The sequence below is a fragment of the Pogoniulus pusillus genome, chromosome 9 (genome assembly GCF_015220805.1).
Source record: "Pogoniulus pusillus isolate bPogPus1 chromosome 9, bPogPus1.pri, whole genome shotgun sequence".
NCBI classification, from domain to species: Eukaryota; Metazoa; Chordata; class Aves; order Piciformes; family Lybiidae; genus Pogoniulus; species Pogoniulus pusillus.
In genome coordinates, this window is record NC_087272.1 from 1834683 (window position 1) to 1862626 (window position 27944).

Sequence of the window (27944 nt, forward strand, 5' to 3'; positions counted from 1 at the left end):
GGGACAGCAACTCCATCACCTCCCTGGGCAGCCCATTCCAATGCCAATCACTCTCTCTGACAACAACTTCCTCCTGACATCCAGCCCAGACATCCTCTGGCACAACTTCACACTGTGTCCCCTTCTTCTGTTGCTGTTTGCCTGGCAGCAGAGCCCAACCCCACCTGGCTACAGCCTCCCTGCAGGTGGCTGCAGACAGCAATGAGCTCTGCCCTGAGCCTCCTCTGCTGCAGCCTGCACACCCCCAGCTCCCTCAGCCTCTCCTCACAGGTCTCTGCTCCAGGCCCCTCCCCAGCCTTGCTGCCCTTCTCTCAACACCTTCCAGCACCTCAACAGCTCTCTGCAACTGAGGAGCCCAGAACTGGACACAGCACTCAAGGTGTGGCCTGAGCAGTGCTGAGCACAGGGGCAGAAGAACCTCCCTTGTCCTGCTGCCCACACTGCTCCTGAGCCAGCCCATGTAACTGGCTCCTACAGCTATGTGTATGTGCTCACTCCATCAGACATGATAGTTCTCCATATAGGCTGACATTTGTCATTGTAGTGTAAAATGGGTTCTATAAAGGTGTTCCCAGCTACCACTGGTGGCCTAAACCCAGCATGTGTGTTGATTCCACTATGTACCTCAGCATCTCCATACCACTCTCAACGATGATTTTTGCCCCTAGAAACTAATCTCTCCTAAACTTCTTTCAGCCAAGGATTTAGACCTGTAGCGGTGCACTCATCCGGGCTGGGATTGAAAATGCTGTGGCCAGCAGGAGCAGGGAGGTGATTGAACCCTTGGACTCAGCTCTGGTGAGGCCACAGCTTGAGTGTTGTGTTCAGGTTTGGACACTGCAATACAAGAGAGATGTGGAGGTGCTGGAGCAGGTCCAGAGGAGGGCAATGAAGCTGGGGAAGGGCCTGGAGAATAAATCTGATGAGGAGCGACTGAGGGAGCTGGGGATGGGTAGTGTGAAACAGAGGAGGCTGAGGGCAGACTGTGTGGTTGTTTACAGCTGCCTGAAGGGACATGGTGGAGAGGCTGCTGCTGGGCTCTGCTCACAGGTAACTGGAGACAGAACAAGGGGCAATGGCCTCAAGCTGAGGCTGGGGAGGTTTAGATTGGACATTAGAAAAAAGTTTTTCCTGGAGAGAGTTGTCAGAGACTGGAATGAGCTGCCCAGGGAGGTGGTGCAGTCACTCACCCTGCATGTGTTTCAGGGTCATTTGCATGTGGTGCTTAGGGCTATGGTTTAAGGTGGATCTTGTAGAGTAGGCTTCTAGGTTGGACTTGGTGATCCTGAGGGGCTTTGCCAACCTGCATGGTGCTGTGATTCTGTGATAGTCATGAAGGGCTACTCAGGTGAAGTTTGCCATTAGGGCTCAAATCCCTCAGCTTGCAGTTCTGAATGTTAACAGCACAGGCATCCTTCTCCCAGCAGCTGCATTGTGTTGCTCATTCACAATATTAATAGCAATAATATAATGAGAGGAACTGAGAAAACACAGTAGAACTGGATTCAGACACTGCAACAGGCTGGCAGCATTGGGAGGGGTCACAGAGGCACCCACAAAAACGACAGTAACAGCCACTGGAGAGCTGCAGATTTATTGTGGCTCATCTGCTCTCCTTCCAGCACACTAACACTACAGACTGGGGTGGCAGTTGGGAAAATACAACCAACTAGACCTTTGGGATAGATGAACTGACATGTGCATGCACTCAGGAAAGGAAAAGCTCCCCACAGGTACCTGGCATACATATAGACTCTCACCAGTATCATAGAATCATAGAATCATAGAATCAACCAGGTTGGAAGAGACCTCCAAGCTCATCCAGTCCAACCTAGCACCCAGCCCTGTCCAATCAACCAGACCATGGCACTAAGTGCCCCAGCCAGGCTTTTCTTGAAGACCCCCAGGGACGGTGCCTCCACCACCTCCCTGGGCAGCCCATTCCAATGGGAAATCACTCTCTCTGGGAAGAACTTCTTCCTAACATCCAGCCTAGACCTACCCTGGCACAACTTGAGACTGTGTCCCCTTGTTCTATTGCTGGTTGCCTGGGAGAAGAGGCCACCCCCCACCTGGCTACAATGCCCCTTCAGGTAGTTGCAGACAGTAACAAGATCACCCCTGAGCCTCCTCTTCTCCAGGCTAAACACCCCCAGCTCCCTCAGCCTCTCCTCATAGGATTTGTGCTCCAGGCCCCTCACCAGCTTTGTTGCCCTTCTCTGGACATGTTCCAGCACCTCAACATCTTTCTTGAATTGAGGGGCCCAGAACTGGTCCCCTTCTAAGTGCAGAAGATCTGACTGCCAGGCTGCTTCTGTGTGGAGAGAGCCCTCCCCATAGCAGAACTCAGTTTGTACTCCTGTCCTGTATGTAGTGCTGCTCAGTTTCCTCATTAGTGGAGTTCTGCAAGCAAACAAAGGGACTTTTGGGCCTGGAGGCAGCAGCTAATGTCTAAGGGCATCGACCTAATCTTCATCAGCTCCTTGCAAGCCTTGGCACTTTGTTCAGGATCTGTCATGGAATCACAGAACAGTCTGGGTTGGAAGGGACCTCCAAAGCTCATCCAGTCCAACTCCTCTGCACTCAGCAGGGACATCCTCAAACAGAGCAGGTGGCTTACAGCCCTGTCCAGCCTCACCTTCAACATCTCCAGGGATGGAGCCACAACCACCTCTCTGGGCAACCTGTTCCACCACCCTCCTGATGCAGAACTTGTTCCTCACATCCAATCTCAATCTGCTCTGCTCTAGATTGCAGCCATTGCCCTTGTCCTGTCCCTGCAGGCCTTTGTGCACAGTCTCTCTGCAGCTTTCTTGTACCTCCCCTCAGGCACTGGCAGGTTGCTATTAGGTCTCCCTGGAGCCTTCTCTTCCCCAGGCTGCACACCCCCAGCTCCCTCAGCTTGTCCTCATAGCAGAGCTCTCCAATCCCATGATCATAGAATCAGAATTACAGAATGGTCTGGGCTGGAAGGGACCTCTAGAGCTCATCCAGCCCAGCCCCCTGCAGTCAGCAGTGACATCTCCACTAGCCCAGGTCACCCAGGGCCCAGTCAAGCCTCATCCTGAATGTCTCCAGGGAAGGCATCCAACCACCTCCCTGGGCAACCTGCTCCGGTGTTCTACCACCCTCACAGATCATTTTTGTGGCTCTCCTCTGGACCTATTAAGTCCACCTGGAGCCTTCTCTTCTTCTGTCAGGACCTTGTGTTTGTAGGGGGAGCAGGAACCTAACAAAGCAGGACAAAGAATTAGGACAAAGAATTTTCTTCTAATCAGCAGCTGCTGAGGACAGCAGATTGCTGCTCCAAGAGTTACTGTGTTTTACCCCTTCTCCTCTCCAAACATTCCCAGACTTGTGAACTAGTGAATTATTGGGCCAAGTGGATATTGCTTCTGCTGGTGAGGTACAGCCTGTGAGGAGGAGCTGAGGGAGCTGAGGGTTTTGAGACTGGAGAAGAGGAGGCTGAGGGCAGAGCTCATTGCTCTCTACAGTGTCCTGGATGGAGGTTGGAGCAAGGAGGGGGCAGCCTCTGCTCCTTGGTGGCAAGGGACAGTAGCAGAGGAGATGGTTCCAAGCTGCCCCAGGGCAGGTTCAGGCTGGATGCTAGGAAATCTTTCTCACCAGAGAGGGTTCTCAGCCTCTGGAATGTTCTGCCCAGGGCAGCGCTGCAGTCATTGTCCCTGGAGGTGTTTAAGCAGCCTGTGGAGCTGGTGCTTTGGGACATGGCTTATTGTTGAGACTTTGGTGCTGGGACAAAGCCTGGGCTGGATGAGCTTGGAGGTCCCTTCCAGGCAGGCGTTTGCTGTGATTCTGTACACGTGTACAGTGTTAGAAAGTAAAAGTCAAATTTATATGCTGCAATTGAACTGTGACCTCAGTTCACAATGGCATTTAATCCATGTACTCCCCCTTCTCTTTGAAACAAGACTGATATGAGGCACTGAGGCCCAGAGATGTCATACTCACATAGATAATACAATTATAATACTTGGAAACACTGCAAGCAGTGCACTTTGCCCTTTCTTAGTCAATAGAAAGATGAACATTGGTTTAAGTCTCTTCATACTTCTTCCTTGCAGTCACAATGCCTCCCTCAGGGGTCAGTGTTAGCACCAGTGCTGCTTAACATCTTTGTCAGTGACATGAACAGAGCAATCAGTGCACCCTCAGCATGTGTGCAGATGGCACCAAGCTGTGTGGCACAGTCGACTTGCTAGAGGGCAGGGATCCATCCAGAGGGACCTGCACAGGCTGCAGAGCTGTGCCCAGGCCAACCTCATCACATTGAACAAGGCCAAGTGTAAGGTCCTGCACCTGGGTGGGTGCAATCCCAAGCACAACTCCAGGCTGGGTGGGGAATGGCTGAGAGCAGCCCTGAGGAACAGGCCCTGGGGGTCTGGGGTGATGAAAAGCTCCACAGGAGCCTGCAGGGTGAGTACAGCCCAGACACAACCCTGTGCTGGGCTGCAGCAAGAGCAGTGTGGGCAGCAGGGCAAGGGAGGGGATTCTGCCCCTTGGCTCTGCTCTCCTCACACCCCACTTGGAGTACTGAGCCTCCTCTTCTGTAGACTGCACACCCCCAGCTTCCTCAGCCTCTCCTCGTAGGGTTGTATTCCAGGCCTCTCACCAGCTTTGTCGCCCTTCTGTGCTATAAGAAGACCTTAGAGTCATAGAATCATAGAATGTCAGAGGGTGGAAGGGATCTCATCCAGTCCAACCCCTCTGCCAGAGCAGGATCGACAGACTTATGATGATGTGGTTAGGGGTAAGCATGAAGAATCCTTTGCTTAAGCTACAGGACATTATTGATGTGCTGAGGGTTTGTTAAAAGTCAGTAGAGAATAACATTTTTGCTGTCCTCACCCAGATCCTGAAATAAAGTTGAGAGTAATGACATGCTAATAAAACAGGAGGGGGAAACTGGTGCAAAGTAGTGGCTGCGTCAGCATATTGGCTCCTGTTGTAGCCATGGGAATACTCCTTGAGTGTAGTTGGAAGTGACATGTTCAGTGTGAGGCCCTCTTTCAGCTGAGGTGAGCAGTGGGGGTGGAAGAGGAATTAATGATGTCAACTTCTGAATAATTTGGAAGCCTTTTCCCCTTTGTAAACAGAGGAGGGGGTTCATAGAACCCTGGAGTCATAAGAATTAAGCAGGTTGGAAGAAACCTCCAAGCTCATCCAGTCCAACCTAGCACCCAGCCCTATCCAATCAACCAGACCATGGCACCAACTGCCTCATCCAGTCTTTTCTTGAACACCTCCAGGGACTCCACCACCTCCCTGGGAAGCCCATTCCAATGCCAATCACTCTCTCTGGTAGCAACTTCCTCCTAACATCCAGCCTAGACCTCCTCTGCCACAGCTGGAAAGTGTGTTCCTTGTGTGGCCTGAGCAGTGCTGAGCACAGGGGCACAAGAACCTCCCTTGTCCTGCTGCCCACACTGCTCCTGAGCCAGCCCAGGATGCCATTGGCTCTGCTGCCCACCTGGGCACTCTGCTGCCTCCTCTGCAGCTCCTCTCTCCCAGCACCCCCAGGTCTGTCTCTGCCTGGCTGCTCTCAGCCACTCTGGCCCCTGTAGTGCTGCTTGGGGTTGTTGTGGCCAAAGTGCAGAACCCTGCCCTTGGCCTTGTTCAGTCTCATCCCATTGGCCTCTGCCCACCCATCCAGCCTGGCCAGGTCCCTCTGCAGGGCTCTCCTACCCTCCAACATTTTCCAGAGAGTGAGAATCTTACAGCATCTGTAGGAACAATTTCTCTTTCTTTTCTCCTCAGCCTCCCATTCTTCTCTAACAATTTTTTTTCTCATAGCTCAAAGGACTCCTTTTGGACACAAGCCCCAAATCAGCTTGAAGTCTTTCTGCTTCTCTCATTTTGCAGCTGTATGTGGGGGAAAGAGGAACTGTGTAGCTCTCACTGTAGAAGTCATTTTCAAGTGATGGCCTTCCAGTATCTGAAGTGGGCTACAGGAGGGCTGGGGAGGAACTATTGACAAGGTCTGGTAATGACAGGATGAGGAGGAATGGGTTTGACCTGGCAGAGGGGAGATTGAAACTGGATGTTAGGAAGAAGTTGTTTGCAGTGAGGGTGGTGAGACACTGGCACAGGTTGCCCAGGGAGGTTGTGGAGCACAGAAGCACCCAATGGGATCAAAGATCCCACAACCTCCACAGCCTCCCTGGAGGTATTGAAGGCCAGGTTGGATGAGGCATTGAACAACCTGCTCACAGAATCACAGAATTAACCAGGTTGGAAGAGATCCCTAAGGTGACGGAATCCAACCTGTCACCTAACCCTTCTAACTAACTAAAGCATGGCACTAAGTGCTTCAGAGAGCCTGGTTCGGGAAGAGAGCAGTACCGAGGCTAGCTCCGCTAAAACGCGCTGTTTCTAAGCCTTTTTTCTTCGCTTTGGGGCTCTCTCAAGCGGAGAAAGCCAGCAGGGGAGCAGCGAAGCAGCAGGTGCGGCAAGCTGCGTGGCGCAAGTGCTCGCTCGGGGGTGAGGCAGAGGAGCGGTGCCTGGCGAGCGGGCGGTGGAAACGAGGAGCAGGTGCGGCGGCGACGCCAGGGCCTGATTTGGGAAGAGAGCGGTACCGAGGCTAGCTCCGCTGAAACGTGCTTGTTCGAAGCCTTTTCGAAGCCTTTTTTGTTCACTTTGGGGCTCTCTCAGTCGGAGAAAGCCGGCAGGGAAGGGGCAAGCTCCGTGGTGAAGTGCTCGCTCGGGGGTGAGGCAGAGCAGGCAGCGCCTGGCAAGCGGGCGGTCTGAACGAGGAGCGGCGGCGGCGACGCCAGGTCCTCATTCGGGAAGAGAGCAGTAGCGAGGCTAGCTCCGCTAAAGCGCGCATTTCCGAAGCTTTTTATCTTCGCTTTGGGGCTCTCTCAGTCGGAGAAAGCCAGCAGGGAAGCGGCAAGCTCCGTGGGGTAAGTGCTCGCTCGGTGGTGAGGCAGAGCGGGCAGCGCCTGCCGAGCGGGCGGTCTGAACGAGGAGCGGCAGCGGCGACGCCAGGGCTCGATTCGAGAAGAGAGCAGTAGCGAGGCTAGCTCCGCTAAAGCGCGCTTTTTCAAAGCCTTTTTGTTCACTTTGGGGCTCTCTCAGTCGGAGAAAGCCAGCAGGGGATCAGGGAAGTGGCAGGTGCGGCAAGCTCCGTGGCGAAGTGCTCGCCGAGCGTGAGGCAGAGAGGGCAGTGCCTGCCAAGCGGGTGGTGGAAACGAGGAGCAGCTGCGGTGACGCCAGGGCTTGATTCGAGAAGAGAGCAGTAGAGAGGCTAGCTCCGCTAAAGCACACTTTTTCGAAGCTTTTTTTGTTCACTTTGGGGCTCTCTCAGTCGGAGAAAGCTGGCAGGGAAGCGGCAAGCTCCGTGGCGAAGTGCTCGCCGAGCGTGAGGCACAGCGGGCAGCGCCTGGCAAGCGGGCGGTCTGAACGAGGAGCAGCTGCGGCGACGCCAGGTCCTCATTCGGGAAGAGAGCAGTAGCGAGGCTAGCTCCGCTAAAGCGCGTATTTCCGAAGCTCTTTATCGTCGCTTTGGGCCTCTCTCAGTCGGAGAAAGCCAGCAGGGAAGGGGCAAGCTCCGTGGGGTAAGTGCTCGCTCGGTGGTGAGGCAGAGCGGGCAGTGCCTGCCGAGCGGGCGGTCTGAGCGAGGAGTGGCAGCGGCGACGCCAGGGCTCGATTGGAGAAGAGAGCAGTAGCGAGGCTAGCTCCGCTAAAGCGCGCTTTTTCGAAGCCTTTTTGTTCACTTTGGGGCTCTCTCAATCGGAGATAGCCGGCAGGGAAGGAGCAAGCTCCGTGGCGTAAGTGCACGCCCGAGGGTGAGGCGGAGGAGCGGTGCCTGGCGAGCGGGCGGTGGAAACGAGGAGCGGCAGCGGCGACACCGGGGCCTGGTTGAGGAAGCGAGCTGGCCTGCTCTGCTGATCCCAGCACCCAAACCAGCTACCACCGGACCTCCAAGAAAGGGAGACATGGTGCAAGCTAGGTCACAGCTTTACGATAGTTGTAAAACTGTGGGCACCCAAGCAGAGCCCACCCGTAGGAACGCAGGTGTTCAGGCTGTGAGGCGTGCTGGAGCCTGGCACTCCAAGTGGAGAGTGGCAGAGACAACGGCTGCGTTAGGTGTGGGCAGACTGGTAGTCTGCTTAACCTAGTGGCTGATCTGAAAGGTGAAGTGGAAAGGCTTTAGGCTGGAAGGGAATATAAACGAGAGTTGGACCTACAGCACCACACTCTCCATCTTACCAGAGGGAGATTAACCAAGAAACAAGGGAGAATGGATGCAGCTGCCTGCATCAGGACAAGGGAGGTTCTTGTGCCCCTGTGCTCAGCACTGCTCAGGCCACCCCTGGAGTGCTGTGTCCAGTTCTGGGCTCCTCAATTCAAGAGAGATGTTGAGGTGCTGGAACATGTCCAGAGAAGGGCAGCAAGGCTGGGGAGGGGCCTGGAGCAGAGCCCTGTGAGGAGAGGCTGAGGGAGCTGGGGGTGTGCAGGCTGCAGCAGAGGAGGCTCAGGGCAGAGCTCATTGCTGTCTGCAGCTGCCTGCAGGGAGGCTGTAGCCAGGTGGGGTTGGGCTCTTCTCTCAGACAAGCAACACCAGAACAAGGGGACAGAGCCTCAAGCTGTGCCAGGGGAGGTCTAGGCTGGGTGTTAGGAGGAAGTTGTTGTCAGAGAGAGTGATTGGCATTGGAATGGGCTGCCCAGGGAGGTGGTGGAGTGGCTGTGCCTGGAGGTGTTGAAGCCAAGCCTGGCTGGGGCACTTAGTGCCATGGTCTGGTTGGTTGACCAGGGCTGGGTGCTAGGTTGGGCTGGCTGAGCTTGGAGCTCTCTTCCAACCTGCTTGATTCTATGACTTCCATGTATCCTCTGCTCAATAGATGACCTCGACTGATTTGGGAGCAAAGCCAGGTTTAAGCTGACATCTCTCAGGTGTAGAATAAGAAGCTGTACTCTGCGGTGTTGGCTGGCAAGTCTTTGTTTTGCTGTGCTCTGCTGCAGCAGTCAACAGCTGTGCTGTCTGTGCGCCTGAAGCCTGTGCATGTTCACTTCTTCCCACTGTGCCTTTATTACAGAGTTGCTCTTCAAGGACAGGATTTGACTAATTACTACTATTTTTTTTTTCAAATGAATTTTAACCTTGTTACTTAGTAGTCATGTAAGGTGTTCTTCAGAAGTTCTTGAACCATATTTGCTGGGCTTTCTCATCATCATTAGTGCAAGTGTTTCCAATAAAATGAATCAGAGAGTAGTAGGGGTTGGAAGGGACCTTGAAAACTCATTCCCTCCAACCCCCCTGCAAGAGCAGGATCACCTAGAACAGATCACACAGGAACACATCCAGGCAGGTTTGGAATACCTCCAGAGCAGGAGGCTCTACAACCCCCCTGGGCAGCCTGTTCCAGTGCTCTGGCACCCTCGCAAGGGAAAAAAAAAATCCTCCTCATGTTTAAATTCCTCTGCCTCAGCTTCCACCCTTTGCCCCTTGTCTGTCACTGGGCATCACCCAGCAGAGCCTGGCTCCAGCCTCCTGGCACTCACCCTGCACATCTTTATCAACACTGATGAGGTCACCTCTCAGTCTCCTCCTCTGCAAGCAGCACAGCCCCAGCTCCCCCAGGCTCTCTTCCTAAGGAAAATCTTCCACTCCATCATTTTTGTGACTGGACTCTTTCAAGCAGTTCCCTGAGGCCATTTTTGAGCTGAGTGGCTCACAACTAGCCACAATATTTGAGATGCAGCCTCACCAGGGCAGAGGGGGAGGAGTATATTTGGTTTTGCTCTGAACTGCTCCACGAGGTTAGAAGCAAACATGTTTTAAAGTATATCACTGGATCTTGGAGGTCTCTTCCAACCTGGTCGATTCTATGAAGCACTTTTGCACCCTTAAAATGCTCCCTGGATAAACAAATGGTCACCTTTGTGGAGAAGGCAGGGGTTGCAGCATCTTGTATACCGAGCATATTCTTGGCCATGTGTGCCTTGCTTTACAAAACTGAATAAAACAAGGGAGGGACAAATGGGGGCAAGGGAGGAAATAGATGTTTTCAGCTGAGATTTGCACAGAGCTGACAGGTGAATGAGGTGGAGAGGTAAAGAACAGCTGTTACCAGATGGCAGCAGCTTGGAAAAGGAAAATGCTGGAGTCAAAGCAGTCAGACTGTAGGAAGGGATGATGCTTATGTGGTATGAGTGGTGCTGGCAGGGAGAAGAGTGTTGGAGGTCAGTGGGAAAAGTACCTTAAACACTGTGTGTGAAGTTTTTCTCTTAAAGTAGCCATTTGCTGTTAAATGAATCTTTTCCAGTTCTTCCCTGCACTGATTGCAGGTATTTCCCTGAAAGCAGTCTTGTCTCAGCCACCAGCATTTTCTGCTATCTCTGGCTGCCTTAGCTGAGTTTGGTATTGACAGCAGACACTTGAGAATAAACAAACTTCAGAAGTCTCTCACTGGTTCTATTTGGTTTGCATAAGCCTATTTTTTGAAGCATTCACAGGCTCACAGGATGTTAGGGGTTGGAAGGAACCCGGGGTTGGAAGGAACCCAAGTTTGGACATCCAATCCAACCCCCCTGCCAGAGCAGGACAATGCTACCTAACACAGATCACAGAGGAACACATCCAGACAGGCCTTGATAGGCTCCAGAGAAGGAGACTCCACAACCTCTCTGGGGAGTCTGTGCCAGTGCTCTGGGACCCTTACAGGAAAGTTCCTCCATGTATTGAGGCACAATTTCTTTTGCTGCAATTTACACCCATTGCTCCATGCCCTTCTGTCATGGTCTAGATGACTGGGTAGGGTGGGTGCTAGGTAGGACTGGATGATCTTGGAGGTCTCTTCCAACCTGCTTGATTTTGTGATTCTCTTTACTGCCTGGGAATTAAAGTTTGAAAGGGGGCTGAAAATCTAGCAGCCCAGATTTGAGGGTTTTAGACAACACAGAGTCCTTCCAAGGTCTGTAACAGTGTACTCTGAGCTACCTCTGCAGAAATCACAGTATCACAGTATCACAGTATCACCAAGGTTGGAAGAGACCTCACAGATCATCAAGTGCAACCCTTTAGCACAGAGCTCAAGGCCAGACCATGGCACCAAGTGCCACGTCCAGTCCTGCCTTGAACAGCTCCAGGGACAGCGACTCCACCACCTCCCCGGGCAGCCCATTCCAGTGTCCAATGACTCTCTCAGGGAAGAACTTTCTCCTCACCTCCAGCCTAAATCTCCCCTGGTGCAGCCTGAGGCTGTGTCCTCTTGTTCTGGTGCTGGCCACCTGAGAGAAGAGAGCAACCTCCTCCTGGCCACAACCTCCCCTCAGGTAGTTGTAGACAGCAATAAGGTCTCCCCTGAGCCTCCTCTTCTCCAGGCTAAAATAGTTCATATAAGGAGCAAATGTAAACCAGGAGGAAATTACAGAATCTGTGATTCTGTGAAACAGTTCATACTGTATAAAAAGGGTAGGAAATTAGTGCTGTTAAAACTGAAGACTATCATGTCAAGAAAGCAAACCAGAAGACAAACCCTCTGCATGACCCTTGGGGTTCTTTTTCAGTACACCTGAAGAAGTCATTGCTTTAGACTTGGACCTGCTCACTCTGCCAACACCTCCTGAGTTTAATGGTTTCCTGTTCTCACTGCCTGTTCTTGAGTGTTTTGGGGAGAAAGGTAGAAGAGTCACTTTCTGTCAGATCTTTAAAGGCAGAGATTATTTTAATTAACTGCTTAAACTTATTTCACTGACATGAAGAGTCAGACAATTAGCAGAAGTGGTTGTTTTGCACGAGCAGCAAGGATTAGACCTGAAATAGTTTCCATTAGCTGCTGGCCTGCCTGTTGGTCACAGCTGTCAATCCTAACACAGCTCTCCCACTGCTGCCACCACTTCAGGCTTATTTTCACCTCATTTGAACTATACAGTATTTAATTGTCTCTAGACATGATGCTAAGTATGTATCCTAGCCCACTGCAGTCATTTGGTGTGTTTGGAAAGGTAATTAGTTCTCATTTCCTGGCCATGTTTCCATACAGATTGCTGTGGTTTGTGCTTAACGAGATTTCTCTAATATTGCTACCTGGAAGCAATAGCTGTTCAATATCTGTATTGCTGATATGGATCAGGGGATTTGGTCCAACATCAGTAAGTTTGCAGATGACAGCAAGCTAGGAGCAGCTGTGGATATGTTGGAGGGTAGGAGAGCCCTGCAGAGGGACCTGGCCAGGCTGGATGGGTGGGCAGAGGCCAATGGGATGAGATTGAACAAGGCCAAGGGCAGGGTTCTACACTTTGGCCACAACAACCCCAAGCAGCACTACAGGCTGGGGCCAGAGTGGCTGAGAGCAGGCAGGCAGAGAGGGAGCTGGGGGTGCTGGGAGAGAGGAGCTGATCATGAGCCAGCAGTGTGCCCAGGAGAGCCAATGGCATCCTGGGCTGGCTCAGGAGCAGTGTGGGCAGCAGGACAAGGGAGGTTCTTGTGCCCCTGTGCTCAGCACTGCTCTGGCCGCACCTTGAGAGCTGTGTCCAGTTCTGGGCTCTTCAATTCAAGAGAGATGTTGAGATGCTGGAAGGTGTTTGGAGAAGGGCAGCAAGGCTGGGGAGGGGCCTGGAGCAGAGCCCTGTGAGGAGAGGCTGAGGGAGCTGGGGGTGTGCAGGCTGCAGCAGAGGAGGCTCAGGGCAGAGCTCATTGCTGTCTGCAGCTGCCTGCAGGGAGGCTGTAGCCAGGTGGGGTTGGGCTCTTCTGCCAGACAAGCAGCAACAGAAGAAGAGGACACAGTCTAAAGCTGTGCCAGGGTAGGTCTAGGCTGGATGTTAGGAGGAAGTGGTTGTCAGAGAGAGTGATTGGCATTGGAATGGGCTGCCCAGGGAGGTGCTGGAGTCACCATGCCTGGAGGTGTTGCAGCCAAGCCTGGCTGGGGCACTTAGTGCCATGGTCTGGTTGATTGGCCAGGGCTGGCTAGCTTGGCCAGGCTGAGCTTGGAGCTCTCTTCTAACCTGGTTGATTCTATGATTCTATTCTATGATTGTCCCCAGTTTATGTCATAAATCATGTCAAAATATTGAAATTCTATGTAAATGTGAAGTAGCTTCTAGGTTGAGAGAACTACTTGTCAGGAGTGAGCAAAGGGATGATGTTACAGCATTAAATTGTGGGAATGCAAAGTGCAGAAGGATGTGGGAATGCAAACTGAAGAAGGACAATAACAGGCCGATGCTGACCTTGGTTCCCACCAGCTGCTGGCTACCTTATCTCAGAAGGGACAGATAACAGAAACCTCATTAATGAGGAAAGCAAGGTGTGGTTTATGCTGATGAGGTGGGCTGTCCTTGACTAATTATGCTAATGTGTAGGCCTGTGCCTTGTGGCCCTGAGGGTATTTATTGAGAGCAGAATGATCAATAAAGGTCTCTGGCATAATACACATTGAATCATCTGTAGTCCGTGTGGCCCTGCCTTTGATCACATTGGTCTGTGGGGCCTTGACCACGTTTCCCATGGCAAACTAATCAGGGATTCTGCAACACCTGAGCTAAAACAGCTGTTTTGCAACATAAAGTGTCTGAAGTGCTTGTGAGAAACGATTGGAATAGCACAGGTGGAAGGTATAATGTGTTTATCTTCTCTTGTTTTTGTTTTTTTTTTAAACTCACACCCCAGGGGCTATTTTTGATGAATCTGCCAAAAAGGATGAGGAAGTTTTTCGGATGGCAGTTGCTGATCTCAACCAGAATGATGAAATCTTGCAGACGGAGAAGATCACCTGCTCGGTGACATTCGTGGATGGCAACAACCCCTTTCAGGCGGTGCAAGAAGGTAGGACATCTAAAGAGGTTTTCTGATAGCTCCCTAGCCTCATGAGAAAGTTCTGGTTGTTGCTGACTGCTTTTCACAGAGAACATAAAATACTGTGGTTGCTGTTGTGTTTGGCTGCTGTGGTTTGCGTTGGTCTAGTGACTTCAAGATATAAACTTAGTCTTTATTGGGTTTGTAAGTGCTCTTGAAAAATAGTGGTGAAGTCCAGCACAATTTGCTGACATCTTCCCCCTTTTCCAGGTTGTCTTTGGTACTTACTCTATGACTTCTTCATGCTGCTTTTGTTTGTAACAAAGAGCACTTAGTTGGAAATCACAGGTCGTTGTGTGGATGAGGTTTTCAGCACGTACAGCTGAAAATGTTGCCTGCTTTGTAGGAAGGATTAGAGATGATGACCTGGCCACCTGTGTCCAATATGATTTGGTACTCAGCCTGTCCTTTGTCATTCTCCAGTTATTGCACAAGAGATGGTGTTGCTTTTGGCTCCTGTGAGAGCAGCAGGGTGATAACAAGGCTCAATATTTGAAATCCTTCTGATCTGGATTAGTAAATCCCTGGTGTGACTGAGCAGCTGTGTGGGAAGAAAGATACACAAAGCCTACAGAAATATGGGCTCCAATTTGTTTCCTAAGCCTTCATTATTTCTTTGCTGTTCCAGCACAGTAACTTCTGCCTGAGATGCAGAAGATGTTTATTAAACTTCTCTTAGCAAAATGTTGATGGCTTTACCATATCCTTATGGGATTTGTATTGACACTTGACCTGGAACTTGAGATGTAAGCAGCAAAGTTGCAAATGGTTGCTCAGGTGCTTGTGAAGTCAAAGCTCAACAGCTGCTTGGCTTGAGTGGATTGTTGGCAAGACATTGTTAGTTAAAAGGTCTTTAATGCTTATATGACATTATAAGTGACATTTTTCAGTTTTAAGAACTTAGGGTTTGGGGTTCTTTTTGTCCTGTAAAATTTTGCAAGTGGATTGAGCTGTGTCATGAGAAGTTTGGGCTTGTTAAGGCTGAGGCAGAAAAAGAAGTGCTTTTGAAAGTATTCTGATCAGAATTGATTCAGTCTGTTTCCTTATATGCTTTGTATTGACACTTGACCTGGAACTTGAGGTGTAAGCAGCAAACTTGCAAATGGTAGCTCATTTTTAAGAACTTAGGGTTTGGGGTTCTTTTGGTCTTGTAAAATTTTGTATTTGGATTGATCACTGTCATGAGAAGTTTGGGCTGAGGCAGGAAAAGAAGTGGTTTTGAAAGTATTCTGATCAGAATCGATTCAATCTATTTCCTTATAGGCTTTGTACTGACACTTGACCTGGAACTTGAGATGTAAGCAGCAAAGTTGCAAATGGTTGCTCAGGTGCTTGTGAAGTCAAAGCTCAACAGCTGCTTGACTTGAGTGGATTGTTGGCAAGACATTGTTAGTTAAAAGGTCTTTAATGCTTATATGACATTATAAGTGACATTTTTCAGTTTTAAGAACTCAGGGTTTGGGGTTCTTTTTGTCCTGTAAAATTTTGCATTTGGATTGATCACTGTCATGAGAAGTTTGGGCTGAGGCAGGAAAAGAAGTGATAAGAAAGTATTCTGATCAGAATCGATTCAATCTATTTCCTTATATACTTTGTATTGACACTTGACCTGGAACTTGAGATGTAAGCAGCAAAGTTGCAAATGGTTGCTCAGGTGACGTTGTTAACTAAAAGGTCTTTACCTGGCACTTGAGATGTAAGCAGCAAATTTGCAAATGGTTGCTCAGGTGACATTGTTAACTAAAAGGTCTTTACCTGGAACTTGAGATGTAAGCAGCAAAGTTGCAAATGGTTGCTCAGGTGCTTGTGAAGTCAAAGCTCAACAGCTGCTTGGCTTGAGCGGATTGCTGGCAAGACATTGTTAGTTAAAAGGTCTTTAATGCTTATGTGACGTTATAAGTGACATTTTTCAGTTTTAAGAATTTAGAGTTTGGGGTTCTTTTTGTCCTGTAAAATTTTGCAAGTGGATTGAGCTGTGTCATGAGAAGTTTGGGCTTGTTAAGGCTGAGGCAGAAAAAAAAGTGCTTTTGAAAGTATTCTGACCAAAATTGATTCAATCTATTCCCTTGTGGGCTTTGTACTGACACTTGACCTGGAACTTGAGGCGTAAGCAGCAAACCTGCAAATAGTAGCTCATTTTTAAGAATTTAGGGTTTGGGGTGCTTTTGGTCTGGTAAAATTTGGTATTTAGATTGAGCTGTGTCATGAGAAGTTTGGGCTGAGGCAGGAAAAGAAGTGATAAGGAAGTATTCTGATCAGAATCGATTGAATCTATTTCCTTATATGCTTTGTATTGACACTTGACCTGGAACTTGAGATGTAAGCAGCAAAGTTGCAAATGGTTGCTCAGGTGCTTGTGAAGTCAAAGCTCAACAGCTGCTTGACTTGAGTGGATTGTTGGCAAGACATTGTTAACTAAAAGGTCTTTAATGCTTATGTGATATTATAAGTGACATTTTTCAGTTTAAAGAATTTAGGGTTTGGGGTTCTTTTTGTCCTGTAAAATTTTGTATTTGGATTGATCACTGTCATGAGAAGTTTGGGCTGAGGCAGGAAACAAAGTGATAAGTAAGTATTCTGATCAAAATCGATTGAATCTATTTCCTTATATGCTTTGTATTGATACTTGACCTGGAACTTGAGATGTAAGCAGCAAAGTTGCAAATGGTTGCTCAGGTGCTTGTGAAGTTAAAGCTCAACGGCTGCTTGGCTTGAGTGGATTGTTGGCAAGATGTTGTTAACTAAAAGGTCTTTAATGCTTATATGACATTATAAGTGACATTTTTCAGTTTTAAGAACTTAGGGTTTGGGGTTCTTCTTGTCCTGTAAAATTTTGCAAGTGGATTGAGCTGTGTCATGAGAAGTTTGGGCTTGTTAAGGCTGAGGCAGAAAAAGAAGTGCTTTTGAAAGTATTCTGATCAGAATTGATTCAGTCTATTCCCTTATGGGCTTTGTACTGACACTTGACCTGGAACTTGAGGCGTAAGCAGCAAACCTGCAAATAGTAGCTCATTTTTAAGAATTTAGGGTTTGGAGTGCTTTTGATCTTGTAAAATTTTGTATTTGGATTGATCACTGTCATGAGAAGTTTGGGCTGAGGCAGGAAAAGAAGTGGTTTTGAAACTACTCTGATCAGAATCGATTCAATCTATTTCCTTACAGGCTTTGTATAGACACTTGACCTGGAACTTGAGGTGTAAGCAGCAAGACTGCGAATGGTTGCTCAGCTGCTTGCAAAGTTAAAGCTCAACAGCTGCTTGACTTGAGTGGATTGTTGGCAAGACATTGTTAGTTAAAAGGTCTTTAAAGCTTATATGACAAAGTATTATTAATGACATTTTCAATTTTTTTAAGAATTTAGGGTTTGGGGTTCTTTTGGTCTTGTAAAATTCTGCATTTGGATTGAGCTGTGTCATGAGAAGTTTGGGCTGAGGCAGGAAAAGAAGTGGTTTTGAAAATATTCTGATCAGAATTGATTCAATCTATTTCCTTATATGCTTTGTATTGACACTTGACCTGGAACTTGAGGTGTAAGCAGCAAGACTGCAAATGGTTGCTCAGCTGCTTGACTTGAGTGGATTGTTGGCACGATGTTGTTAATTAAAAGGTCTTTAATGCTTATATGACTTTTTTTTTATCAGTGACATTTTTCATTTTTAAGAATTTAGGGTTTGGGATTTCTTTTGTCTTGTGAAATTTTGCAAGTAGATTGAGCTGTGTCATGAGAAGTTTGGGCTTGATATGGCTGAGGCAGAAAAAGAAGTGCTTTTGAAAGTGGTCCAATCAGAATCGATTCAATCTATTTCAATCTCAAAAGGCCAATATAAAAACACTGAAAGTATTGGATATTTTTAGAACCCAGAGTGTAACAACAGGTAAGTGAGGTCAATCTTTTTTGGATGCTTTCCACACCTTTAGTATTTCAACATTTTTCCAGCTCATCCAAGATGGAAAATGCAAACTGATGCTCTGTGATTAACACTGAAATGTAGCAGTGATTTCCTTTATTGTTATTAAAGCAGTTGGAAGTTATGACACAGAAGGGTGCTTTAAGCAGCTTCTTTGTTTCTAACCTAAATTAGGAGTGTCTGGTAAAGTAGAACCTTCTTTAGAAGTTAATGACCTGAATATTTCAAAGTTAAATTATGTGTTTCTTGTAAAAGTTAAATTTGTCATCTTTGAAAAGACCTTGGCATGGTCAACACTTGAAATGTGGACAGAGTGGTTTTGACAGCAGTTTTATTAGTTTGTGTTGAGGTTGGGGGCAGTGGAAAAGATCTGTTGTGATACTGCTGAGCTCAGTAAAGTGTTTGCAAGTAACAGCTGCTTCAGGTAAATGGATAGTCATATACAGCTGTATGGTCAAGAGAGGCTCATCTTCCCTGCCTTTTTATTGCCCTGTAGTTTGTTTGGTATAATTTGAATGAAGAACAAAAGCTGAGTCTTCTGCATGCCTGTGTCTGTGACATTTTGATTGTTGAACTATTTCACAGCAATAAATGTGCCTCCTTTTGTTTTCACTGAGCACAGGCACTGCACTGCAACGTTTCAAATGCCTTGCACCACTCTTTGCCGTTTCTCCCTTCCTCAGCATCTTTCTGTCACTTGCCTCCTGTTGATAATTGAATTTCTTGCAAGCATTAGCAGCAGTGAAGGGGACAGCTCTAGCTGTTGTCACATATTTCATAATTTATTCTTTGGGGAAATACTGAACCAAAATGGACTATACCTGACAATAGAATTAGATCATTAAAACACTCAGGCTGTTTCTGTATTCTAGCTGCAAAAGAATGAGCAGAATGAAGCTACCTCTCCTGTTTTCAAAGGTGTATGGCATTCACTACACACAAACTTTCTGTTTCCATGCCAGCATCACTCTTGTATAGGGTTAACACTCCTGGGGGAGTGACCCTGAACCTGACCCTAGGGGTCTTGGCCCCTCCCCAGTGGTGGGCCACACTCCAGGTGATGGTTAGCCCACTCCCCCCACTTCCTGTGGTATAAAAGAGGAGCACTTCCTGCTCCTCATCCTCTTTTCCTGCGCTCCCTCTTGACACACACACTCACACTGCATACCAGCACACCACGTGGCAGCCATGAGGCAGAGACACCAGCACATTACTCGGGTTGTATCCATCCCTGTTTGTATTTTGCTGTTTTCCCTTCCTTATCTTTTGTAAACTCCCCTACCTCCAATACCTTTTCTAAGTTATTGTTAAACTTTTCCTTTTTAACTTCCAAATCAAGTGAGATTGATTTATTGGGGTGTGCTTATCTCTTTTTCTCTCTCCCTATCTTTGGGAAGAGGAGGGGGAAGAGGGGAGGGCACTCTATAAATTCTATAAATTGTCATTGGGTCTACTAAATTTATTAGAGTCTCTGGGAACCTGCATTTGAACCCAAGACAACTCTTTCCTTGGAAGCATAACAACATTAATATGAGTCCTAGGTGCCATGGGCTCTCCTATCAGGAAAAGACTACTGTGAACATTTTAGTTATGTTATGTTAGAGTCATAGAATCAACCAGGTTGGAAGAGAGCTCCAAGCTCATCCAGTCCACTCAGCCCTATCCAGTCAACTAGACCGTGGCACTAAGTGCCCCAGCCAGGCTTTTCTTTGACACCTCCAGGGATGGCAACTCCACCCCCTCCCTGGGCAGCCCATCTCAATGCCAATCATTCTCCCCATGAAGAACTTCTTAGAATCATAGAATCAAGCAGGTTGGAAGAGACCTCCAAGCTCATCCAGTCCAGTTATGTTATGTTATGCTACATTATGTTAGGTTATATTATTTTATGGTTTGGTTTTGTTAAGTTTTGTTTCATTTTGCTTTGTTATATCACAACACAAGGGAGATGGAGAGGAAAAGGATGGAGATGAAAACAGGAAGATGAGGGAAAGAGGAGAAGGAGAGGAAAAGAGGGAGATGGAAGAGAAGTGGGATTAAAAACAATTTAAAAAATGAAAAGTGGACTGTACAAAAAGAAAAAAAAAGGTGGCCCTGCTCTGGCAGGGGGGGTGGACTAGATGATCTTTCTAGGTCCCTTCCAGCCCCTAACATGCTGAGCTTCTGAAACATATCATATCCATAGCTTCTCCTATCAGGGAGAGACTACTGTGAAAAATTTAGTTATGTTCTGTTACAGTTTGGTTATGTTTTGTTATGTTTTATCGTACCACAACAAATCCTATCCTGTCTTATCCTATCCTATCACAACATATCACAGCAAGTCCTATCCTATCAGGTTGGATGAGGTCTTGAGCAACCTGTTCTAGTGAGAGGTGTCCCTGCCTATAGCGGGGTTTGGAACTGGATGATCTTTGAGGTCACTTCCAACCTGAACCATTCTGTGATCCATTCTGTATCCTATCCTATGCTATCCTGTTAGTTTGGACAAGGCCTTGAACAACCTGTTCTAGTGAGAGGTGTCTCTGCCTGTGGCAGGGAGTTGGAACTGGATGAGATTTGAGGTCCCATAGAATCTAAACCATTCTATGATCTATTCTGTATTCTATCCCATCATATCACACCATATCAGGTTGGATAAGGTCTTAAGCAGCCTTTTGTGGTAGGAGGTGCCCCTGCCTATGGTGGGGGGTTGAAACTAAATGATCTTTGAGGTCCCTTCCAACCTAAACCATTCTATGATTCTGTGATCCATTCTATATCCTACCATATCAGCTTGGATGAGGCCTTGAACAGCCTGTTCTAGTGGGACACGTCTCTGCCTGTGGCAGGGGGTTGGAACTGGCTGAGCTTTGAGGTCCCTTCCAATCTAAACCATTCTATGAGCCATTCTATATCCTATCCCATCATATCATATGACACCATATCAGGTTGGATAAGGTCTTGACAACCTTTCCTGGTAGGAGGTGTCCCTGCCTATGGTGGGGGGTTAGAATTGGATGATCTTTGAGGTCCCTTCCAACCTAAACCATTCTGTGATCCATTCTATATCCTATCCAATCACTTCATATTTTTAATTATTATTATATTCTTATATAAACACACACACATTTTTAGATATATAAAGTGCACCCAGTTTTCTTTGTTCTTGTTCATAATATCTGAATTTTCATTATCTTCCTTATTTTTCATTACATCTAAACCACAGGATTAGGTCAAATGTTAATTTAAAGCAATAAAGCTGTAATGGTACCATGGAACTGATCTGGTTTTGTCTGAACAGTGCCACAGCAAACTGCTGGCTAAGCTGTCAGCCCATGGCTTGGATGGCAACACTCTGTGCTGGGTTAGGAACTGGCTGGAGGGCTGAGCCCAGAGAGTGGTGGTGAATGGTGCCACATCCAGCTGGCAGCTGTCACTAGTGGTGTCCCTCAGGGATCAGTGCTGGGCCCCATCCTCTTTAACATCTTCACAGATGATCTGGATGAGGGCATGGAGTCAGTCATCAGCAAGTGTGCAGATGACACCAAGCTGGGGGCAGATGTGGCTGGGTTGGAGGGCAGAAGGGCTCTGCAGCGGGACCTTGACCGCCTGCACAGATGGGCAGAGTCCAAGGGGATGGCTTCAATAGCTCCAAGTGCAGGGTGCTGCACTTTGGCCACAGCAACCCCATGCAGAGATACAGGCTGGGGTCGGAGTGGCTGAGAGCAGCCAGACAGAGAGGGATCTGGGGGTGCTGATTGATACCTGCCTGAACATGAGCCAGCAGTGTGCCCAGGTGGCCAAGAGAGCCAGTGGCATCCTGGCCTGCATCAGGAATGGTGTGGCCAGCAGGAGCAGGGAGGTCATTCTGCCCCTGGACTCTGCACTGGTTAGACCACACCTTGAGTGCTGTGTTCAGTTCTGGGCCCCCCAGTTTAGGAGGGACATTGAGATGCTTGAGCGTGTCCAGAGAAGGGCAACGAGGCTGGGGAGAGGCCTTGAGCACAGCCCTACGAGGAGAGGCTGAGGGAGCTGGGATTGGTTAGCCTGGAGAAGAGGAGGCTCAGGGGAGACCTTATTGCTGTCTACAGCTACCTGAGGGGTGGTTGTGGCCAGGAGGAGGTTGCTCTCTTCTCTCAGGTGGCCAGCACCAGAACAAGAGGACACAGCCTCAGGCTGTGCCAGGGGAGATTTAGGCTGGAGGTGAGGAGAAAGTTCTTCCCTGAGAGAGTCATTGGACACTGGAATGGGCTGCCCGGGGAGGTGGTGGAGTCGCCGTCCCTGGAGCTGTTCAAGGCAGGATTGGATGTGGCACTTGGTGCCATGGTCTGGCCTTGAGCTCTGTGGTAAAGGGTTGGACTTGATGATCTGTGAGGTCTCTTCCAACCTTGGTGATACTGTGATACTTTTAGTGAAGAGAGGAAGTTCTTGATAAATCTGTCTAGGATTTTCAGTTTCAAATAAAGCCCAAACAAGAACTCATGAGCAAATATGTGTTAAGGCATTAAGTACAGAAGAGAGATTTGCAAATGTGTTTTTTGTAACGATCCAGTAATGGACAGCAGGTATTATTTATACTTCCAATTTTATTAGTAAAATTAGGAAGTAACTCCCAAATAATATAAACAGGATCATTTAGATACTTAATATTGATTTTGGGGATGTAATTGATATGAGCCGATGAGCTGCTGCGCTGCACTTGCAGTTCTTCCCTTGGAATCGATTGTTATGGATTAGGACAGTGCCCTGAAACCTCTTCCATTTGTACCTTAAGGCACCTCATTAACACTTCTGATTTGAGCCTTGAGACTCTGTTGCCAAGCTGAGTGCTTTTACCCTAGGAGAGCTGTGAATGGCATGCCCCATAATAGCCCTGGAAATGCTCTCAAGGACAATTTATAGGACACTTATCCGGTGACTCATTAATGGAAATCCTACATGCTGGATACCAAATTTTCAGTCAAGAGTTAATTACTCTCTCTTAATGTATGCTTAGCTACCTGTGGCTCTTAATCCAGCTTGCTTAGCATGATTGGAAGACCAACAACACATGATGCTACTTGATTTTGACCAGAGAGGGGTTCACACAGGCACTGTGGAAGGCATCTCCGTTGTCATGCTTAGCGCTGTGCAGCACCCTGCACTTGGAGCTATTGAACACCATCCCCTTGGACTCTGTGTTGCCTCCAGGTAGTGCTGCAGTTCAGTCAGGATTAATGTATGTGTCCATGTTGGCATTATCCATACAGGTACACAGAATATTCCAGCTCTATTCTGGATGGGTTTGTTCTAGAGCATGGAAATAGGAACTGAAACTGTTTCTTCAAGGTAGAGGGAAATTTCTTGCCTTGCTTGTATGATCTTTGAGCTCTGTGGTAAAGGGTTGGACTTGATGATCTGTGAGGTCTCTTCCAACCCTAATGATACTGTGATACTGTGATCTGTGTTATGGTAGGCCTGATGGGCCCAAAATAGGCTTATCTATGTCCTGCCTTGCCTAGGCATGTTTTTTCTGCTCCACCAGAGGGGCAAGCATGGGAAACAAAGACAAAACCTGGAGCCAGAGAGTCTGGCCTGCCCAGGGTCCTGTGGTGTAAGGTGCACACACTTAGCTTGTGCCTGCCTAGTGCAAGGCTGTGCTTTTCCCAAATTAGAGAGCCTGTGGCTTAGCCTAATATGGTGTGGTTTGGCTAACTGCCATCCTGATGGGCTGTTCTTGTGCCAAAGGGCAACTAATCTCATGTTAGCATGTCATCATCAGGAGCCAATGGGATAGGATGAAGTTGAAGTTGTCCTGTGATGGGGAAGGCAAACCCAGGGCAAGACTGGTCGGTGAGTCAGGGTGAAGACCAGCGAGGTGCACGGGGAGGTGTGCATGGCTCCAGGCTGATAGGCGTAGGGAGGAGGAGAAGAGTGCATGAGAAGGATGGCTGAGACACATAGACAGTGCATTTCAGGCTGTTGTGGCAATCTGCAGCCAGGTTGCTGTGATGTGCCACAGTGAAAAGCATCTGTAGAAATATCCAACAGGACAAGTATCTTCCTCTCTTCCCTGCTTCCATGTAAAATGCTCCACAATAGTTAGTGTGACTTCTCAAAACAGTTGTGTTCTGGGGAAGGGAAGAGCATTGTGGCTGACTTTTTCTATACTGGGGTGCTGAAAAGTTGTATTGGAAATTAAGAATAGTTATGAAATGTGACTATTTATGTATCAATGTTAATTTTTATTATTACTAATAAAAAATCAGGGAAATCTCCTGAAGTTCTTTGGATTTTCAGTCGACAGGAAGCAGTTGCACAGAATTAAACAGGTTAAACAATCAGAACTTGGAAAACAGTAGTGAAAAACAAAGCAGTCCTGGCAGAGGTCCCAGGAGACTGGAAACTGCCAACGTGGTCCCCATCCACAAGAAGGGTGGGATGGAGGAACCTGGGAACTACAGACCTGTCAGCCTGACCTCAGTGCCAGGGAAACTGATGGAGCAGGTTAGCTTGGGGGTGATGAGAGCGCACCTGAGGGATGGCAAAGGGCTCAGGTCCAGCCAGCATGGGTTTAGGAAGGGCAGATCCTGCCTCTCCAACCTGATCTGCTTCTATGATCAGGTAACCGCTTGGTGGCTGTGGGGAGGCCTGTGGATGTGTCTGTCTGGGCTTCAGCAAGGCCTTTGCCACTGTCCCCCACAGCAAACTGCTGGCTAAGCTGTCAGCCCATGGCTTGGATGGCAGCACTCTGTGCTGGGTTAGGAACTGGCTGGAGGGCCGGACCCAGAGAGTGGTGGTGAATGGTGCCACATCCAGCTGGCAGCTGTCACTAGTGGTGTCCCTCAGGGATCAGTGCTGGGCCCCATCCTCTTTAACATCTTCATAGATGATCTGGATGAGGGCATGGAGTCAGTCATCAGCAAGTTTGCAGATGACACCAAGCTGGGGGCAGATGTGACTGGGTTGGAGGGCAGAAGGGCTCTGCAGCAGGACCTTGACCACCTGCACAGATGGGCAGAGTCCAAGGGGATGGCTTCAATAGCTCCAAGTGCTGGTGCTGCACTTTGGCCACAGCAACCCCATGCAGAGATACAGGCTGGGGTCGGAGTGGCTGAGAGCAGCCAGACAGAGAGGGATCTGGGGGTGCTGATTGATACCCACCTGAACATGAGCCAGCAGTGTGCCCAGGTGGCCAAGAGAGCCAGTGGCATCCTGGCCTGCATCAGGAATGGTGTGGCCAGCAGGAGCAGGGAGGTCATTCTGCCCCTGTACTCTGCACTGCTTAGACCACACCTTGAGTGCTGTGTTCAGTTCTGGGCCCCCCAGTTTAGGAGGGACATTGAGATGCTTGAGCGTGTCCAGAGAAGGGCAACGAGGCTGGGGAGAGGCCTTGAGCACAGCCCTACGAGGAGAGGCTGAGGGAGCTGGGATTGGTTAGCCTGGAGAAGAGGAGGCTCAGGGCAGACCTTATTGCTGTCTGCAACTACCTGAGGGGAGGCTGTGGCCAGGAGGAGGTTGCTCTCTTCTCTCAGGTGGCCAGCACCAGAACAAGAGGACACAGCCTCAGGCTGTGCCAGGGGAGATTTAGGCTGGAGGTGAGGAGAAAGTTCTTCCCTGAGAGAGTCATTGGACACTGGAATGGGCTGCCCGGGGAGGTGGTGGAGTCGCCGTCCCTGGAGCTGTTCAAGGCAGGACTGGACGTGGCACTTGGTGCCATGGTCTGGCCTTGAGCTCTGTGCTAAAGGGTTGGACTTGATGATCTATGAGGTCTCTTCCAACCTTGGTGATACTGTGATGCTGTGAAAACCAGGAAGAATTCTAACTATGCTTCTGGATTCACATTATGCTTATGCATTCACTCCAGCAGATGTACTCACAACTCTTTTGGTCCCTGAGTAAGTCTCCTGTATCAAAGCCTCTTTCAAACTCGCAAGGATGATCCCAGGGTAACATACAAATTATTCCAGGCAGAGGGGAAGGAGTAGCTGCTAAGCTGCTAGTGTTAGCTGCAACAGGTGGCTGCCTTCAATGAGCTGCAAACGAGGAGAGGCAGGAAGGCTTCCTGCAGACAAAAACAGGTGCAGAAAAGGTTGATGTAAAAAGGCTGAATGCAGAAAGGTGGTTTCTAAACCATCCCCCTTTAAATTTTGAAACTCCAACTGGCCAGTAGGCTCTAGCACCACTGTTTTGGCCAATGAATTCAAAGCTTTGTGCCTCCTTGGACCATGCAGGCACATCGAGGGCAGCACAAGACACCTGACACGTGGTGCTAAGCCCCCTAGATCTCACGGCTTTGCTGGGGCCAAACCCTTATTGTTTGCTCATCTAACTCACTCCCGGACCTCATCAAAAACAGAGGAGGAGAGTCAGGGTTAAACCTGCCTGGCAGGATTTATGCCCTACCAGGACAAAAGTAAAAGCAGGGATTTAAGTAGTCTGAGTACTCAGTGAAGGAAGTAGGGATAGTCCATTTGTCCATGGTAGTAGGGCAGCATTTTAGCACCGTGGAATAAGGAATTAAGGTGCAGTATTTTAGCACCGTGGAATAAGGAATTAAGGTCATTACTAGTGACAATAATGATATCCATTAGTGTCAACTTTACTTACTTCCCTTTGAGACTTCAATTTGCAGCAGTACTTAAGTAAAGGTGGGAGAAGCCTTCAGAAGGTTTTGAGTTGTGCAGTGTGTTCAAACTGCAGTTCTCTTTGCAAAGACATGTATCTGTATTTCTTTTTCAGGGTTTGGGCTTTTTTTTTTCCTCTCACTGAGAAAATCAGCCAAAAGAGACAGATTGCTTCTTTCATGCTGGTCCTAAGTGTTTGTAGTAAAAATGCTGTGGCCAGCAGGAGCAGGGAGGTGATTGAACCCATGGACTCTGGTGAGGCCACACCTTGGGTATTGTGTTCAGTTAAGAACATCTCAATACAAGAGGGATGTGGAGGTGCTGGAGCAGGTCCAGAGGAGGGCAATGAAGCTGGGGAAGGGCCTGGAGAGTAAATCTTATGAGGAGCAACTGAGGGAGCTGGGGATGGGTAGTGTGAAACAGAGGAGGCTGAGGGCAGACTGTGTGGTTGTTTACAGCTGCCTGAAGGGACATTGTGGAGAGGCTGCTGCTGGGCTCTGCTCACAGGTAACTGGAGACAGAATAATGGGCAATGGCCTCAAGCTGAGGCTGGTGTGATGGTTTGGGTGTTCCCCAGCCCCCCACACTTTAGAAATCACCCAGACTAGTCTCAGCCAGCTCTGGGAATATAAATGAAGCTATTTATTTACAGCAGCAGAATACAAGCAGCTGTTTACAATATATACCGTTCTATACAGAAATATACAAGGTAAAAGTAATAGAGAAACACAACAGCCCTGCCAGAAACCTGAGTCCCCAGGAGGGGCTCCCAACCACCCCTGCACCTTCCTCCTGCCCCTCTCAACCTTACCCCAGTCCTAAAGAAGAATGGAGGTGCAGCCAAGAGGTTACAAAGGAAAGATGAGTGGCAGGTGAGGTTAGGGAGATGCAGCTCAGTCAGAAGCCCAAAGCAGAGTGCGACAAAATGGTGAAAGTGTTATCTAATGTTTTCCTTTCTTCTTGTTCAGCAAGACTCTGAGGGGAGTAGAAATCACCATTGTTTTCCTTTCACAGCCTATGATCTGGTTCTTCTCAACAAAACATTCTACTCTGCTTCAAACTAGCACAGGCTGGGGAGGTTTAGATTGGACTGTGTTCAGTTCTGGACCCCCCAGTTTAGGAGGGACATTGAGATGCTTGAGCGTGTCCAGAGAAGGGCAACGAGGCTGGGGAGAGGCCTTGAGCACAGCCCTACGAGGAGAGGCTGAGGGAGCTGGGATTGGTTAGCCTGGAGAAGAGGAGGCTCAGGGGAGACCTTATTGCTGTTTACAACTACCTGAGGGGAGGTTGTGGCCAGGAGGAGGTTGCTCTCTTCTCTCAGGTGGCCAGCACCAGAACAAGAGGACACAGCCTCAGGCTGTGCCAGGGGAGATTTAGGCTGGAGGTGAGGAGAAAGTTCTTCCCTGAGAGAGTCATTGGACACTGGAATGGGCTGCCCGGGGAGGTGGTGGAGTCGCCGTCCCTGGAGCTGTTCAAGGCAGGACTGGACGTGGCACTTGGTGCCATGGTCTGGCCTTGAGCTCTGTGCTAAAGGGTTGGACTTGATGATCTGTGAGGTCTCTTCCAACCTTGGTGATACTGTGACACTGTGAAGTTTTTCCTGGAGAGAGTGGTCAGGGACTGGTATGAGCT

General features: G+C 48.7%; 1 protein-coding gene across 1 annotated transcript in view; it reads left to right on the forward strand.

Moving 5' to 3' along the window:
- Nucleotides 1-27944, forward strand: part of GRID2 (glutamate ionotropic receptor delta type subunit 2) — a 1033277-nt gene that overhangs the window by 218822 nt on the left and 786511 nt on the right. The window contains exon 2 of the mRNA XM_064148337.1: nt 13631-13786. Within this exon, the coding sequence (XP_064004407.1) occupies nt 13631-13786 (156 nt within the window). The remainder of the gene's footprint in view (nt 1-13630; nt 13787-27944) is intronic.